Source organism: Nematostella vectensis, chromosome 2 (assembly GCF_932526225.1).
Source record: "Nematostella vectensis chromosome 2, jaNemVect1.1, whole genome shotgun sequence".
NCBI lineage: Eukaryota > Metazoa > Cnidaria > Anthozoa > Actiniaria > Edwardsiidae > Nematostella > Nematostella vectensis.
In genome coordinates, this window is record NC_064035.1 from 8,483,896 (window position 1) to 8,500,436 (window position 16,541).

The window sequence follows — 16,541 nt, forward strand, 5'->3', positions numbered from 1 at the left end:
AGGTAAAGGGCATAAAGCACAATACTTTATTATAGATGACAGCCTATTCTACAGATTGTAGTATTCTATTATTTCATCTCTTAAAAGAGTAAAAAAGCAGTATCATTGACATGTAATTTTTCCTAACCAAACCTAAAGATTACATTTCTTAAAAGAGTAAAAAAGCAGTATCATAAACATTCCTTAACAAACTTAAAGATTTAGTACTCTTCCCCTTCTTCCTCTTCGCCTTCTCCCTCAACACTATCAACACCGACCTCCTCGTAATCCTTCTCAAGGGCTGCCAAATCCTCACGAGCCTCGGAGAACTCTCCTTCCTCCATACCCTCACCCACATACCAGTGGACAAACGCGCGCTTGGCGTACATTAGATCAAACTTGTGATCCAGACGAGCCCAGGCCTCGGCGATAGCTGTGGTGTTGCTTAACATGCACACGGCACGCTGCACCTTGGCCAGGTCACCGCCAGGGACAACAGTGGGCGGTTGGTAGTTGATACCAACTTTAAACCCAGTGGGACACCAGTCGACGAACTGGATGGTTCTCTTGGTCTTGATGGTGGCGATAGCAGCATTGACATCCTTGGGGACAACATCACCACGGTAAAGCATACAGCAGGCCATGTACTTGCCGTGACGTGGGTCACACTTCACCATCTGATTGGCAGGCTCAAAGCAGGCATTGGTGATCTCAGCAACGCTCAGTTGCTCGTGATAGGCCTTTTCAGCAGAGATGACTGGGGCATATGTAGCCAGGGGGAAGTGGATACGAGGGTACGGCACCAAGTTTGTCTGGAACTCGGTGAGATCCACGTTCAAGGCACCATCAAAGCGCAGCGAGGCGGTGATGGAGGACACAATCTGACCAATCAGACGGTTCAGGTTGGTGTAGGTGGGTCTTTCAATGTCCAGGTTGCGGCGGCAGATGTCGTAGATGGCCTCATTGTCCACCATGAAGGCGCAGTCAGAGTGCTCTAGGGTGGTGTGGGTGGTCAGGATGGAGTTGTAGGGCTCGACAACAGCAGTAGAGACCTGAGGAGCTGGGTAAATGGCAAACTCCAATTTAGACTTCTTGCCATAGTCAACAGACAGTCGCTCCATCAGCAGTGAGGTGAATCCAGACCCCGTTCCACCGCCGAAGGAATGAAAGATCAGGAAACCTTGTAAACCAGTACATTGATCAGCCTGAAATTGATCATGTAGTTAAATTATTAAACCTTTTGTTTGAATGATTTGTAATACAGATGGTTGCTCACCAGTTTCCTAATTCTGTCCAGAACTAAATCAATGATTTCCTTCCCAACGGTGTAATGTCCACGAGCGTAATTGTTGGCAGCATCCTCTTTGCCAGTGATCAGTTGTTCAGGATGGAAGAGCTGGCGGTAGGTTCCGGTACGAACCTCATCTGCAATTCAAACAAAATTTTTCAAAAGGACTCCATTTTCATAAATGTTATCAAACGTTCAACAACTATTATAAATGTGGACTTTGAAATAAATTTCATCTTAATGTAGCAAGCTCACCGCTTTTTCGTATTTTTTTAAAGATGATTTTCTTTTGAAAATAGTTATCAAGGAACTAAACGCAGAGACCGGTTTATCAAACTTCATGCATCAGTTAAACAAGTATTCATACCGACTACTGTTGGCTCTAAGTCGACAAACACAGCTCTAGGGACGTGTTTTCCAGCACCGGTCTCGCTGAAGAAAGTGTTGAAGGAGTCATCGCCTCCACCGATCGTCTTGTCGCTCGGCATCTGGCCATCGGGCTGAATTCCGTGTTCGAGGCAGTACAACTCCCAACAAGCGTTGCCAATCTGCACACCGGCTTGTCCAACGTGGATAGAGATGCACTCGCGCTACCAAAAAGAGTTTGGAACCGATTTATTGTCAAGAGAAGAAGTCAGGAAATGTGTATCGAAAGAACAATTCTTAAGTAAGACACTTACCATTTTTGATAGGTAAACGGTTTTCGGAGGAGTAGAAAAGAATTTTTTAAGTTCTTGTTTTGCTGAAGCAACGTCAGCTTTGGAATCTTACGAAATATTGGCTTAAGATTCCTAACCTGTCTTATAATATACCCCCAGAGGAGATTACATAATCATTAGGAATTATCAGTTCTTATTGGCTCACATTTTTGGTTTACTTTACATTGCCATGGTTTCATGTTTTAGAATAGTTTTGTTTTAGTTGCAATCGCTGCAGGCGATTTCTCAAAATCGAAGCTTGGTGAATATTTACTTCAATTAGTAACGATACACTCCAGCACGCGCATGTTTGTATAACCAACATTTAAAAAAAGAAGTAGAAAGGAATTTTTGTAACCCTTGTTCTTTGCTGAAATAACATCAGCTTTGAGTAAGTTATGTCATGCGAAAAGACTTGCAAGATTCCACACGTCTCACAAAATACATCCATAGGGGGTTAAATTTAATTAGGGGTTATCAGTTGTTATTGGCTCACATTTTTGGTTTACTTTACATTGCCATGGTTTTATTTTCTATAATAGTTTTGTTTTTGTTACAATCGCTGCAGGCGATTTCTCAAAAGACTAGAAGCTTGGTGAATATTTACTATAATTACGATACTTTACTATAATTGTGATACTTTACATTGCCATGGTTTCATTTTCTAGAATAGTTTTGTTTCAATCGCTGCAGGCGATTTCTCAAAAGACTAGAAGCTTTGTGAATATTTACTATAGTTTCGATACAGTCTTTCTTACCGGCGGCAACGATTAACGAGTACATTTTTGTATAACCAACATGAAATGAAGGAGTAGATAGGAATTAAAGTTGTTGTTCTTTCCTGAAATAACGTCAGCTTTGTGTCAGTCGGCTACGATGAACACGTGTTTGTATAACCAGCATGGAATTATCAATTAGGGGCTGTTGGGGCTTGTTGGGCCCCTATGGATGCTTAAATCAAGAAAACACTGTTGGGCAACTCTTGCCAACTAAAATAGTTTCTCCAAAGCGTATGAGACAAACTACTTTCTGTCGACCCACGCGCCTGGAGAATTATGTCAGTTCAAAAACATACCACCCTTCAACCGTGATTTCAGTAAAATGCACCTATGTTTACTTTCGCCCGTAAGATATAGACTTAGCAGCGGAGGCGGTGACGCGGAGTTCCATACTTGTAAAAATGGCTTAACTATGCGTCTAGTGTCTGGTGTAGTTATATTAGTCCAATGAAGTAGTATCCCTATAAAAACTACAGACTTCTAAAACCTCATTTCTTGAGAGTTATGGCAAGATACGTATTCCTCATCTGATTGACATGCAAAATAAAATAAACTGATTTCTTGGGAGTTATGGCAAGATACGTATTCCTCATCTGATTGACATGCAAAATAAAATAATAAACTGATTTCTTGGGAGTTATGGCAAGATACGTATTCCTCATCTGATTGACATGCAAAATAAAATAATAAACTGATTTCTTGAGAGTTATGGCAAGAAACGTATTCCTCATCTGATTGACATCCAAAATAAAATAATAAACTGATTTCTTAGGAGTTATGGCAAGATACGTATTAATCATCTGATTGACATGCAAAATAAAATAATAAACTGATTTCTTGAGAGTTATGGCAAGATACGTATTCCTCATCTGATTGACATGCAAAATAAAATAATAAACTGATTTCTTGAGAGTTATGGCAAGATACGTATTCCTCATCTGATTGACATGCAAAATAAAATAATAAACTGATTTCTTGAGAGTTATGGCAAGATACGTATTCCTCATCTGATTGACATGCAAAATAAAATAATAAACTGATTTCTTGGGAGTTATGGCAAGATACGTATTCCTCATCTGATTGACATGCAAAATAAAATAATAAACTGCATTAGAGACATTGAAATAATAAGCACAACTAACAGAGTGAGCTTGCCTTGCACACAGTGTAAGGGTGACAACACAAGGGTACGGGTGATTCAACAGGGTAAGGGTGATACAACACAAGGGTAAGGGTGATACAACACACAGGGTAAGGGGGATACAACACACAGGGTAAGGGTGATACAACACACAGGGTAAGGGTGATACAACACACAAGGTAAGGGTGACACAACACACAGGGTAAGGGTGACACAACACACAGGGTAAGGGTGGTACAACACACAGGGTAAGGGTGATACAACACACATGGTAAGGGTGACACAACACACAGGGTAAGGGTGATACAACACACAGGGTAAGGGTGATACAACACACAAGGTAAGGGTGACACAAGACACAGGGTAAGGGTGATACACCACACAGGCTAAGGGTGATACAACACAAGGGTAAGGGGGATACAACACACAGGGTAAGGGTGGTACAACACACAGGGTAAGGGTGATACAACACACAAGGTAAGGGTGATACAACACACAGGGTAAGGTGATACAACACACAGGGTAAGGGTGACACAACACACAGGGTAAGGGTGATACAACACAGGATAAGGGTGATACAACACACAGGGTAAGGGTGACACAACACACAGGGTAAGGGTGATACAACACACAGGGTAAGGGTGATACAACACACAGGGTAGGGGTGACACAACACACAGGGTAAGGGTGATACAACACAGGATAAGGGTGATACAACACACAGGGTAAGGGTGACACAACACACAGGGTAAGGGTGATACAACACACAGGGTAAGGGTGATACAACACACAGGGTAGGGGTGACACAACACACAGGGTAAGGGTGATACAACACACAGGGTAAGGGTGATACAACACAGGGTAAGGGTGATACAACACACAGGGTAAGGGTGACACAACACACAGGGTAAGGGTGATACAACACACAGGGTAAAGGTGATACAACACACAAGGTAAGGGTGACACAAGACACAGGTAAGGGTGATACAACACACAAGGTAAGGGTGACGCAACACACAGGGTAAGGGTGATACAACACACAGGGTAAAAATGATACAACACACAAGGTAAGGGTGACACAACACACAGGGTAAGGGTGATACAACACACAGGGTAATGGTGATACAACACACAGGGTAAGGGTGATACAACACACAGGGTAAGGGTGGTACAACACACAGGGTAAGGGTGATACAACACACAGGGTAAGGGTGACACAACACACAGGGTAAGGGTGACGCAACACACAGGGTAAGGGTGATACAACACACAGAGTAAGGGTGATACAACACACAAGGTAAGGGTGATACAACACACAGGGTAAGGTGATACAACACACAGGGTAAGGGTGACACAACACACAGGGTAAGGGTGATACAACACAGGATAAGGGTGATACAACACACAGGGTAAGGGTGACACAACACACAGGGTAAGGGTGATACAACACACAGGGTAAGGGTGATACAACACACAGGGTAGGGGTGACACAACACACAGGGTAAGGGTGATACAACACAGGATAAGGGTGATACAACACACAGGGTAAGGGTGACACAACACACAGGGTAAGGGTGATACAACACACAGGGTAAGGGTGATACAACACACAGGGTAGGGGTGACACAACACACAGGGTAAGGGTGATACAACACACAGGGTAAGGGTGATACAACACAGGGTAAGGGTGATACAACACACAGGGTAAGGGTGACACAACACACAGGGTAAGGGTGATACAACACACAGGGTAAAGGTGATACAACACACAAGGTAAGGGTGACACAAGACACAGGGTAAGGGTGATACAACACACAAGGTAAGGGTGACGCAACACACAGGGTAAGGGTGATACAACACACAGGGTAAAAATGATACAACACACAAGGTAAGGGTGACACAACACACAGGGTAAGGGTGATACAACACACAGGGTAATGGTGATACAACACACAGGGTAAGGGTGATACAACACACAGGGTAAGGGTGGTACAACACACAGGGTAAGGGTGATACAACACACAGGGTAAGGGTGACACAACACACAGGGTAAGGGTGACGCAACACACAGGGTAAGGGTGATACAACACACAGAGTAAAAATGATACAACACACAAGGTAAGGGTGACACAACACACAGGGTAAGTGTGATACAACACACAGGGTAAGGGTGATACAACACACAGGGTAAGGGTGATACAACACACAGGGTAAGGGTGATACAACACCCAAGGTAAGGGTGATACAACACACAGGGTAAGGGTGGTACAACACACAGGGTAAGGGTGATACAACACACAGGGTAAGGGTGATACAACACACAGGGTAAGGGTGGTACAACACACAGGGTAAGGGTGGTACAACACACAGGGTAAGGGTGGTACAACACACAGGGTAAGGGTGATACAACACACAGAGTAAGGGTGATACAACACACAGGGTAAGGGTGATACAACACACAGAGTAAGGGTGATACAACACACAGGGTAAGGGTGGTACAACACACAGGGTAAGGGTGATACAACACACAGGTTAAGGGTGATACAACACACAGGGTAAAGGTGGTACAACACACAGGGTAAGGGTGGTACAACACACAGGGTAAGGGTGATACAACACACAGGGTAAGACTGATACAACACACAGGGCAAATGTGATACAACACAGAATAGGGTGACAATACACGCAGGGGAGGATAAAAGATAAACTTGATACAACACTCAGGTTAGGGTGTTACAGCAACCATGTTAGGGTTATAGACACACACAGGGCCCATCGCATGTCCAATGTGACCAATTGGTAAGGGTAAGGGTGATACAACACACAGGGCAAGGGTGATACAACACAGGTTAAAGTTCTTAAAACCTTTCACTTATATCAATCTAGCCAAAACAAAGCATAGATAAACTTTCAAATTCTGAAAAAGGAATTGAAATTTGAATTTTCTACAGATCTTTGAAATTTTTCTGGCCGCGCGAAAGGAGATTAAATCGAGTGAATAATTCCAAGTTTCGGCGGGAAAATCTGAAACAACGTATTTTCCTTAAATCCGTTAAAATTCAGAGACGGCAACGGCACAAAATATTGGCGAATTGTTTTCTATTGCAATGCTACCCACAATGAAGTGAAGAATAATTTAAATTACTCATGTAATTTGGTTGACATCTCGATCTAAGTCACAAATAACTGGACCCGCACCTTTCAGTTCACGGCCTTTTTTCCGAAGGTTGACCAAAATACCTTAATATTACAGATTTCAGTTATTCGCGCAAGCGCGTGTTTTATAGGGTCCATGCGAACCACATACCGTTTGGAAGATGAAAATATAAAGAATTGACAAAGTCTATTAACTCTGAAAGGTTATATGGACTTTAAGGGGGATACAACACACTGCGTAAGGGCGACACAACATACAGGATAAAGGTGATACACCACCCAGTTTAGGGTGTTACAGCAACCATATTAGGGTTATAGGCACACACAAGACCCACCGCATGTCCAATGTGACCCATTCTTCATCATCCGCTGGTCATCCGTCGCCCTTCCCTTCCCTTATTAGGTCTTAGATGAGCTGTCCTTCTAACACCTGCCGGCCAGTCAACTGTTGGCCCCTCCCCCTTGGAAGACTTCATGGTCAGGGACGAAGCCCAGGGGTAGGGTGAATACACACGGTGTAAGGGTGAAACTACACTCAGGTAAAGCACATTACTTTATTATAGATCACAGCCTGTTCTACAGATTGTAGTATTCTATTATTACATCTCTTAAAAGAGTAAAAAAGCAGTACCATAGACATTCCTTAACAAACTTACAGATTTAGTACTCTTCCCCTTCTTCCTCTTCGCCTTCTCCCTCGACACTATCAACACCGACCTCCTCGTAATCCTTCTCAAGGGCTGCCAAATCCTCACGAGCCTCGGAGAACTCTCCTTCCTCCATACCCTCACCCACATACCAGTGGACAAACGCGCGCTTGGCGTACATTAGATCAAACTTGTGATCCAGACGAGCCCAGGCCTCGGCGATAGCTGTGGTGTTGCTTAACATGCACACGGCACGCTGCACCTTGGCCAGGTCACCGCCAGGGACAACAGTGGGCGGTTGGTAGTTGATGCCGACTTTGAATCCAGTGGGACACCAGTCGACGAACTGGATGGTTCTCTTGGTCTTAATGGTGGCGATAGCAGCATTGACATCCTTGGGGACAACATCACCACGGTAGAGCAGACAGCAGGCCATATACTTGCCGTGACGTGGGTCACACTTCACCATCTGATTGGCAGGCTCAAAGCAGGCATTGGTGATCTCAGCTACGGTCAGTTGCTCGTGATAGGCCTTTTCAGCAGAGATGACTGGGGCATATGTAGCCAGAGGAAAGTGGATACGAGGGTACGGCACCAAGTTGGTCTGGAACTCGGTGAGATCCACGTTCAAGGCACCATCAAAGCGCAGCGAGGCGGTGATGGAGGACACAATCTGACCAATCAAACGGTTTAGGTTTGTGTAGGTGGGTCTCTCAATGTCCAGGTTGCGGCGGCAGATGTCATAGATGGCCTCATTGTCCACCATGAAGGCGCAGTCAGAGTGCTCTAGGGTGGTGTGAGTGGTCAGGATGGAGTTGTAGGGCTCGACAACAGCAGTAGAGACCTGAGGAGCTGGGTAAATGGCAAACTCCAATTTAGACTTCTTGCCATAGTCCACAGAAAGACGCTCCATCAGCAGTGAGCTGAATCCAGACCCCGTTCCACCGCCGAAGGAATGAAAGATCAGGAAACCTTGTAAACCAGTACATTGATCAGCCTGAAATTGATTAGGTAGTTAAATTATTAGACCCTTTGTTTGAATGATTTGCAATACAGATGATTGCTCACCAGTTTCCTAATTCTGTCCAGAACTAAATCAACGATTTCCTTCCCAACGGTGTAATGTCCACGGGCGTAATTGTTGGCAGCATCCTCTTTGCCAGTGATAAGTTGTTCAGGATGGAAGAGCTGGCGGTAGGTTCCGGTACGAACCTCATCTGCAATTCAAAAAACTTTTTTCAAGGACGCCTTTTTATGAATGGGATCAAATGTTTAGCAACTATTCACCGGTTCTTGTATTCCCTTTAAAGATGATTTTCTTTTGAAAATTGTTATCAAGGAATAAAACGTGGAGACCGGTTTACTTATGGTATGTCATGTAGAACGACAAAGCGCGCTGTTGACAGAGCCGCGCCAAAAGAGGCAAACCGAATTGAAAATGTGGCTCAAAACATAGCGCTTCTAACGACGAACCGAATTGTGGCATTCGAGTTCGTCACGTTCGCCGTTGTTAAGCTTGTTAAAACAAGCAGAGCAAACAAGAAGCTATCAATAAGTTCTCGCCAACATGAGTGTCTGTTAAACAAGTATTCATACCGACTACTGTTGGCTCTAAGTCGACAAACACAGCTCTAGGGACGTGTTTTCCAGCACCGGTCTCGCTGAAGAAGGTGTTGAAGGAGTCATCGCCTCCACCGATCGTCTTGTCGCTCGGCATCTGGCCATCGGGTTGGATTCCGTGCTCCAGACAATACAACTCCCAACAAGCGTTGCCAATCTGCACACCGGCTTGTCCAACGTGGATAGAGATGCACTCGCGCTACCAAATAGAAAGTTTATTGATTTATTTTCAAGGAAAGAATTCAGAAAGGTGCACCAAAATACTCTTCTTAAGGAAGGCACTTACCATTTTTGAAAGGTAAACGGTTTTCGGGGGGAGTAGAAAGGAATTTTTGTAATTCTGTTTTGCTGAAGCAACGTTAGCTTGGGAGTCTTACAAAATAACGACTTGCAAGATTCGCAACCTGTTTTATAATATACCTCTATAGGAGGTTTCATTTCTATTAGGAATTATCAGTTCTTATTGGCTCACATTTTTGTGTGCTTTACATTGCCATGGTTTCAGGTTTTAAAATAGTGTTGTGTTAGTTACAATTGCTTCAGGGGATTTCATAAAAGACTAGAAGCCAGGTGGATATATGTACTTCAGTTAGTTTCTATACTCTTCTTTCACGGCCACGATAAACATGTGCTTGTAGAACCATCATGGAAATGAAGGAGTAGAAGATAATTTTTGTAGTCGTTGTTTTATTGCTGAAGTAGAGTTAGTTATATCATGCGAAACGACTTGCAAGATTCAAAACCTGTCACAATATAATTCCATAAGAGGTTATCAGGATTTATTTTAATTAGGAATTATCAGTTCTTATTGGCTCACATTTTTTGTTTATTTTACATTGCCATGGTTTCATTTTTTAGAAACGTTTTATTTTAGTTACAATCGCTGCAGGCGATTTCTCAAAAGACTAGAAGTTAGGTGAATATATACTTCAATGAGTTACGATACATTCCTTCTGACGGCCACAATAAACACGTGTTTGTATAACCAACATGGAATTATCAATTAGGGGCTGTTGGGGCTTGTTGGGCCCCTATGGATGCTTAAATCAAGAAAACACTGTTGGGCAACTCTTGCCAACTAAAATAGTTTCTCCAAAGCGTATGAGACAAACTACTTTCTGTCGACCCACGCGCCTGGAGAATTATGTCAGTTCAAAAAAGTTCATCCCTTTAACCGTAATTTCAGTAAAATGCGCCTATGTTTACTATCGTATCGTAAATAAGTAGCGGGGCCGGTGACGCAAAGCTCCATACGTATAGAAATGGCTAAAACTTTGCGTCTTTAGTGTCTAGTGTATTATAACAGTCCAATGAAGTGGTATAACTATAAGAACTACAGACAAGCTGTAGAATTAATAGTGGATCTGTGTTAAACTTTCTCAAAGTCCGCTGGTCTACCTTTTAGAAATTGGCTTTTGCGCACCTGAATTTTTACTGATTATTGAGAAAAATAGCCATTAGACCGCGCGCTCCTATTATGTAAAATCAAAGAGGGCGACTTGGGGCGTCTAGTCTGCGTAGACGTGGTGGCATCAGGGAAATAAATCAACACAAGGTTGCAATTGTGTGTTTTACGCCTAACAGTAGTTATGTTAAGGCATCGAGCGTTGCCCTTCCTCGGAGCTTTTTCTGGAATTTCAGACTGACAATAAAGGCGCATGCGCAGAAGACTACTTGTCAGTCACGTACACAGGGCGATGTGCAGGGTGCGCGCGCACCCCCTTGGCTTAGATATATAAATAAATGAACTTAGATATATAAATAACACAATTTGATATGTATTGAACTTAAAAGAGGGTTAGTATTCCCTAATTAGTATTAGTCCCAATTTAGTATTCCCTAAGTTGCACCTTTATTTTGATTGTTTCTCAGGAAGAAAACAATGAAAACAAAGTTGCAACTTAGGGAATACTAATCACTAAGTAGATGACTACTATATTACTAACTACAAACCTCACTGATATGTCCCTGTTATTCAAAATCCTCAACTGCTTCACATCCTAGAGAAAAACAAGAGCGGCAAAAATACAATGTTAATTGTGTTTACTGATATCAAAGTGATTCACAAATATTTCAACATAGCAAAGAAATATCACCTGAAGACCACGGTTTATCCTTTTCTTCTCGCGTCTTCAGAGAGTACTTTTTCGTGTTTTTGACGGGGGATTCGTTCCCGCTCTCCCTTTGCTTACATTCTTTCATCGAGTGGTTTTAAAAACCGCGCGCTTTCTTTTTCGGGAACGGAAAAATCAAGCGCGCCGGCTTCGAGTCTTGCAGCGTGTAGCTTGCCATGCGCACTAGCAGTGTACCAAGTTAGTGTGTGACTTCCGTAGTCAGTAGCAACATTGTAAAAATTACGTAAGTCACGGTAGCCCAAGGGTAACCCACTGGCACACACACGTAGGAAGGTCGTCCCTCGTACACCCATTGGTTAAACCTATCCAAACAGTGCTAAAAGCCCTTTGGGATGTCAATGTCAGTTATCCTAAAGGACATGTTGTCTTAGTAGCATATAGATATGGGTGCGTACCGAAGCCCCAAGACTCTCTTCCACTAACACTCACTTAAGACACTAAGGAACTTCAAGAAACTCACATGTTAAAACACTTGCAAGACTCACATTAACACTTGAACAACACATATATCACATATGGGAATGAGAACAGAAACAGAGAAAGATCTTGTAAAGACTTTGTAACAGCGAACAAGAAAAAACCGGTACCTCCCCCAGCCAAGCGGGTCATAGTCGTTAACACTCGCGCCATTATCTAACCCTTACTTAGGCCTAGTTTAAACGCCGTAAGTCTCTAAGGCCCTGCACAAACGTTGTACTTTCCATGAGCCGTATTCAATGCAAATTAATGCAAATGAGCCAGATGTATTGTTTTGTCTTCATTTGCGGTCATCCGTCGCCCTTCCCTTCCCTTATTGGGTCTTAGATAAGTTGTCCGTGCTGGCCAGTAAACGGTTGCCCCCTCCCCCTTGGGAGACTTAAAAATCAGGGACGAAGCCCAGGGATAGGGTGATTACAACACACATCGTAAGGGCGAAAGTACACGCAGGTAAAGGGCAGAAAACACATTACTTTATTATAGATCACAGCCTATTCTACAGATTGTAGTGTTCTATTATTTCATCGCTTAAAAGCGTAAAAATGCAGTATCATTGACGTGTAATTTTTCCTAACCAAACCTAAAGATTACATCACTTAAAAGAGTAAAAAAGCAGTATCATAGAGTACATTCCTTAAAAAACTTAAAGATTTAGTACTCTTCCCCTTCTTCCTCTCCGCCTTCTCCCTCAACACTATCAACACCGACCTCCTCGTAATCCTTCTCAAGGGCTGCCAGATCCTCACGAGCCTCGGAGAACTCTCCTTCCTCCATACCCTCACCAACATACCAGTGGACAAATGCGCGCTTGGCGTACATTAGATCAAACTTGTGATCCAGACGAGCCCAGGCCTCGGCGACAGCTGTGGTGTTGCTTAACATGCACACGGCACGCTGCACCTTGGCCAGGTCACCGCCAGGGACAACAGTGGGCGGTTGGTAGTTGATGCCGACTTTGAATCCAGTGGGACACCAGTCGACGAACTGGATGGTTCTCTTCGTTTTGATGGTTGCAATGGCAGCATTGACATCCTTGGGGACGACATCACCACGGTAAAGCATACAGCAGGCCATGTATTTGCCGTGACGTGGGTCACACTTAACCATCTGATTGGCAGGCTCAAAGCAGGCATTGGTGATCTCAGCAACGCTTAGTTGCTCGTGATAGGCCTTTTCAGCAGAGATGACTGGGGCATATGTAGCCAGAGGGAAGTGGATACGAGGGTATGGCACCAAGTTGGTCTGGAACTCGGTGAGATCCACGTTCAAGGCACCATCAAAGCGCAGCGAGGCGGTGATGGAGGACACAATCTGACCAATCAGACGGTTTAGGTTGGTGTAGGTGGGTCTTTCAATGTCCAGGTTGCGGCGGCAGATGTCATAGATGGCCTCATTGTCTACCATGAAGGCGCAGTCAGAGTGCTCTAGGGTGGTGTGGGTGGTCAGGATGGAGTTGTAGGGCTCGACAACAGCAGTAGATACCTGAGGAGCTGGGTAAATGGCAAACTCCAATTTAGACTTCTTGCCATAGTCCACAGAAAGACGCTCCATCAGCAGTGAGCTGAATCCAGAACCCGTACCACCGCCGAAGGAATGAAAGATCAGGAAACCTTGTAAACCAGTACATTGATCAGCCTGAAATTGATTAGGTAGTTAAATTATAAGACCTTTTGTTTGAATGATTTGTAATACAGATGGTTGCTCACCAGTTTCCTAATTCTGTCCAGAACTAAATCAACGATTTCCTTCCCAACGGTGTAATGTCCACGAGCGTAATTGTTGGCAGCATCCTCTTTGCCAGTGACGAGTTGTTCAGGATGGAAGAGCTGGCGGTAGGTTCCGGTACGAACCTCATCTGCAATTCAAACAACATTTTTCAAAAGGGATCAAATTTTTAACAACTATTAAAAATGTGTACTTTGAAACAGCTTTCTTTTTAATGTAGCAAGCTCACCGGTTCTAGTATTTCTTTAAAGATGATTTTTTTTTTAATTGTTATCAAGGAACAAAACATGGAGACCGGTTTACTTATGGTATGTCATGTAGAACGACAAAGCGCGCTGTTGACAGAGTCGCGCCAAAAGAGGCAAACCTAATTGAAAATGTAACTACGAACCGAATTGTGGCATTCGAGTTCGTCACGTTAGCGCGACGTACCCAGGTCGTTGTTAAGCTTGTTAATACAAGCACAGCAAACAAGAAGCTATCACTAAGTTCTCGCCAACATGAGTGTCAGTTAAACAAGTATTCATACCGACTACTGTTGGCTCTAAGTCGACAAACACAGCTCTAGGGACGTGTTTTCCAGCACCGGTCTCGCTGAAGAAAGTGTTGAAGGAGTCATCGCCTCCACCGATCGTCTTGTCGCTCGGCATCTGGCCATCGGGTTGGATTCCGTGCTCCAGACAATACAACTCCCAACAAGCGTTGCCAATCTGCACACCGGCTTGTCCAACGTGGATAGAGATGCACTCGCGCTACCAAAGAGAAAGTTTATTGATTTATTTTCAAGGAAAGAATTCAGAAAGGTGCACCAAAAGAACTCTTTTAAGTAAGGCACTTACCATTTTTTGACAGGTAAACGGTTTTCGGAGGAGTAGAAAGGTTTGTAATTCTTGTTTTGCTGAAGCAACGTCAGCTTGGGATTCTTACAAAATAACGGCTTGCGAGATTCCCAACCTGTTTTATAATATACCTCTATAGGAGGTTCGTTTCTATTAGGAGTTATCAGTTTTTATTGGCTCACATTTTTGTTTGCTTTACATTGCCATGGTTTCAGGTTTTAGAATAGTGTTGTGTTAGTTACAATCGCTGCAGGGGATTTCTTAAAAGACTAGAAGCCAGGTGAATATATGTACTTCAGTTAGTTTCTATACTCTTCTTCCACGGCCACGATAAACATGTGCTTGTAGAACCATCATGGAAATGAAGGAGTTGTTGTTCTTTGCTTAAGTAGCATCAGCTTTGAGTTGCTTATATCATGCGAAACGACGAAGATTCCAAACCTGTCACAATATACCTCCGTAGGAAGATTATCAGGATTTATTTTAATTAGGAATTATCAGTTCTTATTAGCTCACATGTTTTAGAATAGTTTTGTTTTAGTTACAATCGCTGCAGGTGAGTTCTAAAAGTTTGGTGAATATTTACTTTAGTTAATAACGATACACTCCTTCCTACCGCCACGATAAACACGTGTTTGTAGAAGCAACATGGAAATGAATGAGTAGAAAGTAATTTTTTTAGTACTTGTTCTTTGCTAAAGCAACGTCAGCTTTGAGTGAGTTATATAATGCGAAACGACTTGCAAGATTCCAAACCTGTCTCACAAAATACCTCCATAATGCAACATATGAGGTTAATTAGGAATTAACAGTTCTTATTGGCTCACATTTTTGGTTTACTCATCTACCATGCCATTGTTTCATTTTTTAGAAATGTTTTGTCTTAGTTACAATCGCTGCAGACTAGAAGCCAGGTGGATATTTTCTGCAATTAGTAACGATACACTCCTTCTTATGACCACGATAAACACGTGTTTGTAGAACCAACATGAAATTGTTATGAAGGAATTGTTGATCTATAAAAGTCGTTTCGGACACGTCAGTTAGATATTTACTTTCACTTCCCATATGACATTTTGCTTATTTACTTTACAAGTCTCACCCAGTAGAAGCCAAACTCAGATTAATTAAATTTGATTTATATTACTGAAATTACTGTCGTTTGTTTTTAAGTTGGGGGCGTTAAACAGAGGGGGCGTTTATTTGAGAGGGGCGTCCATTACAAACTTGTAAGCTTAAGGGGGGCGTCCATTAGATAGGAGGCGTTCTTTAGATAAGGGGGCGTTTATTCTTTTTACGGTAAGGCTGCACTCGGAGAATCAGTGTATCATAACCCGCAGTGCTTGATGGGTACATAAGGTGCTGATGTAGAGTTTTTCCTACTACGGTGTTCTACGGCCGTAGTAGAGCGTCAATAGTCAAACTCTCGGCAACACCCATATAGAAGAGCAGATGAGAAATATTTTCATTAAACCCCAACAGTAGTACCGCAGTAACGTGGTAGAGAAGAAAAGAAATACAATTTCCATTAAACAGTTAAACTCCTACCGTACTAATCTATCGTAGTCTGGTAGTAGAGAAAATAACAATTTCCATCAAACCCCTACCATCGTAGTACCGTAGTAGAAAAAGAAAAATACATTTTCCATCAAACTTCTACCGTAGTATCGTAGTACTTGTAGAGAAAGAAAAAATACAATTTCCATCAAACCCCTACCCACCGTAGTAGAAAAAGAAAAATACATTTTCCATCAAACCTCTACCGCAGTATCGTAGTACTTGTAGAGAAAGAAAAATACATCTTCCATCAAACCCCTACCCTAGTATATTAGCAAGTCGTAGTAGAGAAATAAAAACACATCTTCCATCAAACCCCTACCCTAGTATCTTAGCATCGTAGTAGAGAAATAAAAACACATCTTCCATCAAACCCCTACCCTAGTATATTAGCAAGTCGTAGTAGAGAAATAAAAATACATCTTCCATCAAACCCCTACCGTAGCATTGTATCATAGAAGAGAAAGGAATAATACGCTTCCCATGAACCAATAATAAAA

The 16,541-nt window shown here is 42.8% G+C and overlaps 3 protein-coding genes across 3 annotated transcripts; all 3 read right to left on the reverse strand.

Moving 5' to 3' along the window:
• Positions 1 to 3: 3 nt before the first annotated feature.
• On the reverse strand, positions 4 to 2,101 carry LOC5516770 (tubulin alpha-1D chain). The gene is made up of 4 exons (XM_001636816.3): positions 1,948 to 2,101; positions 1,635 to 1,857; positions 1,256 to 1,404; positions 4 to 1,184 (listed from the first exon to the last, which is right to left on the reverse strand). The coding sequence occupies exons 1-4, from the start codon at positions 1,948 to 1,950 to the stop codon at positions 201 to 203; spliced, it is 1,359 nt and encodes a 452-aa protein (XP_001636866.1). The 5' UTR covers positions 1,951 to 2,101; the 3' UTR covers positions 4 to 200.
• Positions 2,102 to 7,576: 5,475 nt separating this feature from the next.
• Positions 7,577 to 9,740, reverse strand: LOC5516771 (tubulin alpha-2/alpha-4 chain). Its single transcript, XM_032386693.2, has 4 exons — positions 9,595 to 9,740; positions 9,285 to 9,507; positions 8,757 to 8,905; positions 7,577 to 8,685 (listed from the first exon to the last, which is right to left on the reverse strand). Exons 1-4 carry the CDS (start codon positions 9,595 to 9,597, stop codon positions 7,702 to 7,704), a joined length of 1,359 nt encoding a protein of 452 aa, XP_032242584.2. The 5' UTR covers positions 9,598 to 9,740; the 3' UTR covers positions 7,577 to 7,701.
• A 2,631-nt stretch (positions 9,741 to 12,371) lies between these two features.
• On the reverse strand, positions 12,372 to 14,627 carry LOC116620829 (tubulin alpha-2/alpha-4 chain). Its single transcript, XM_032386698.2, has 4 exons — positions 14,485 to 14,627; positions 14,175 to 14,397; positions 13,627 to 13,775; positions 12,372 to 13,555 (listed from the first exon to the last, which is right to left on the reverse strand). The coding sequence occupies exons 1-4, from the start codon at positions 14,485 to 14,487 to the stop codon at positions 12,572 to 12,574; spliced, it is 1,359 nt and encodes a 452-aa protein (XP_032242589.1). The 5' UTR covers positions 14,488 to 14,627; the 3' UTR covers positions 12,372 to 12,571.
• Positions 14,628 to 16,541: the final 1,914 nt, after the last annotated feature.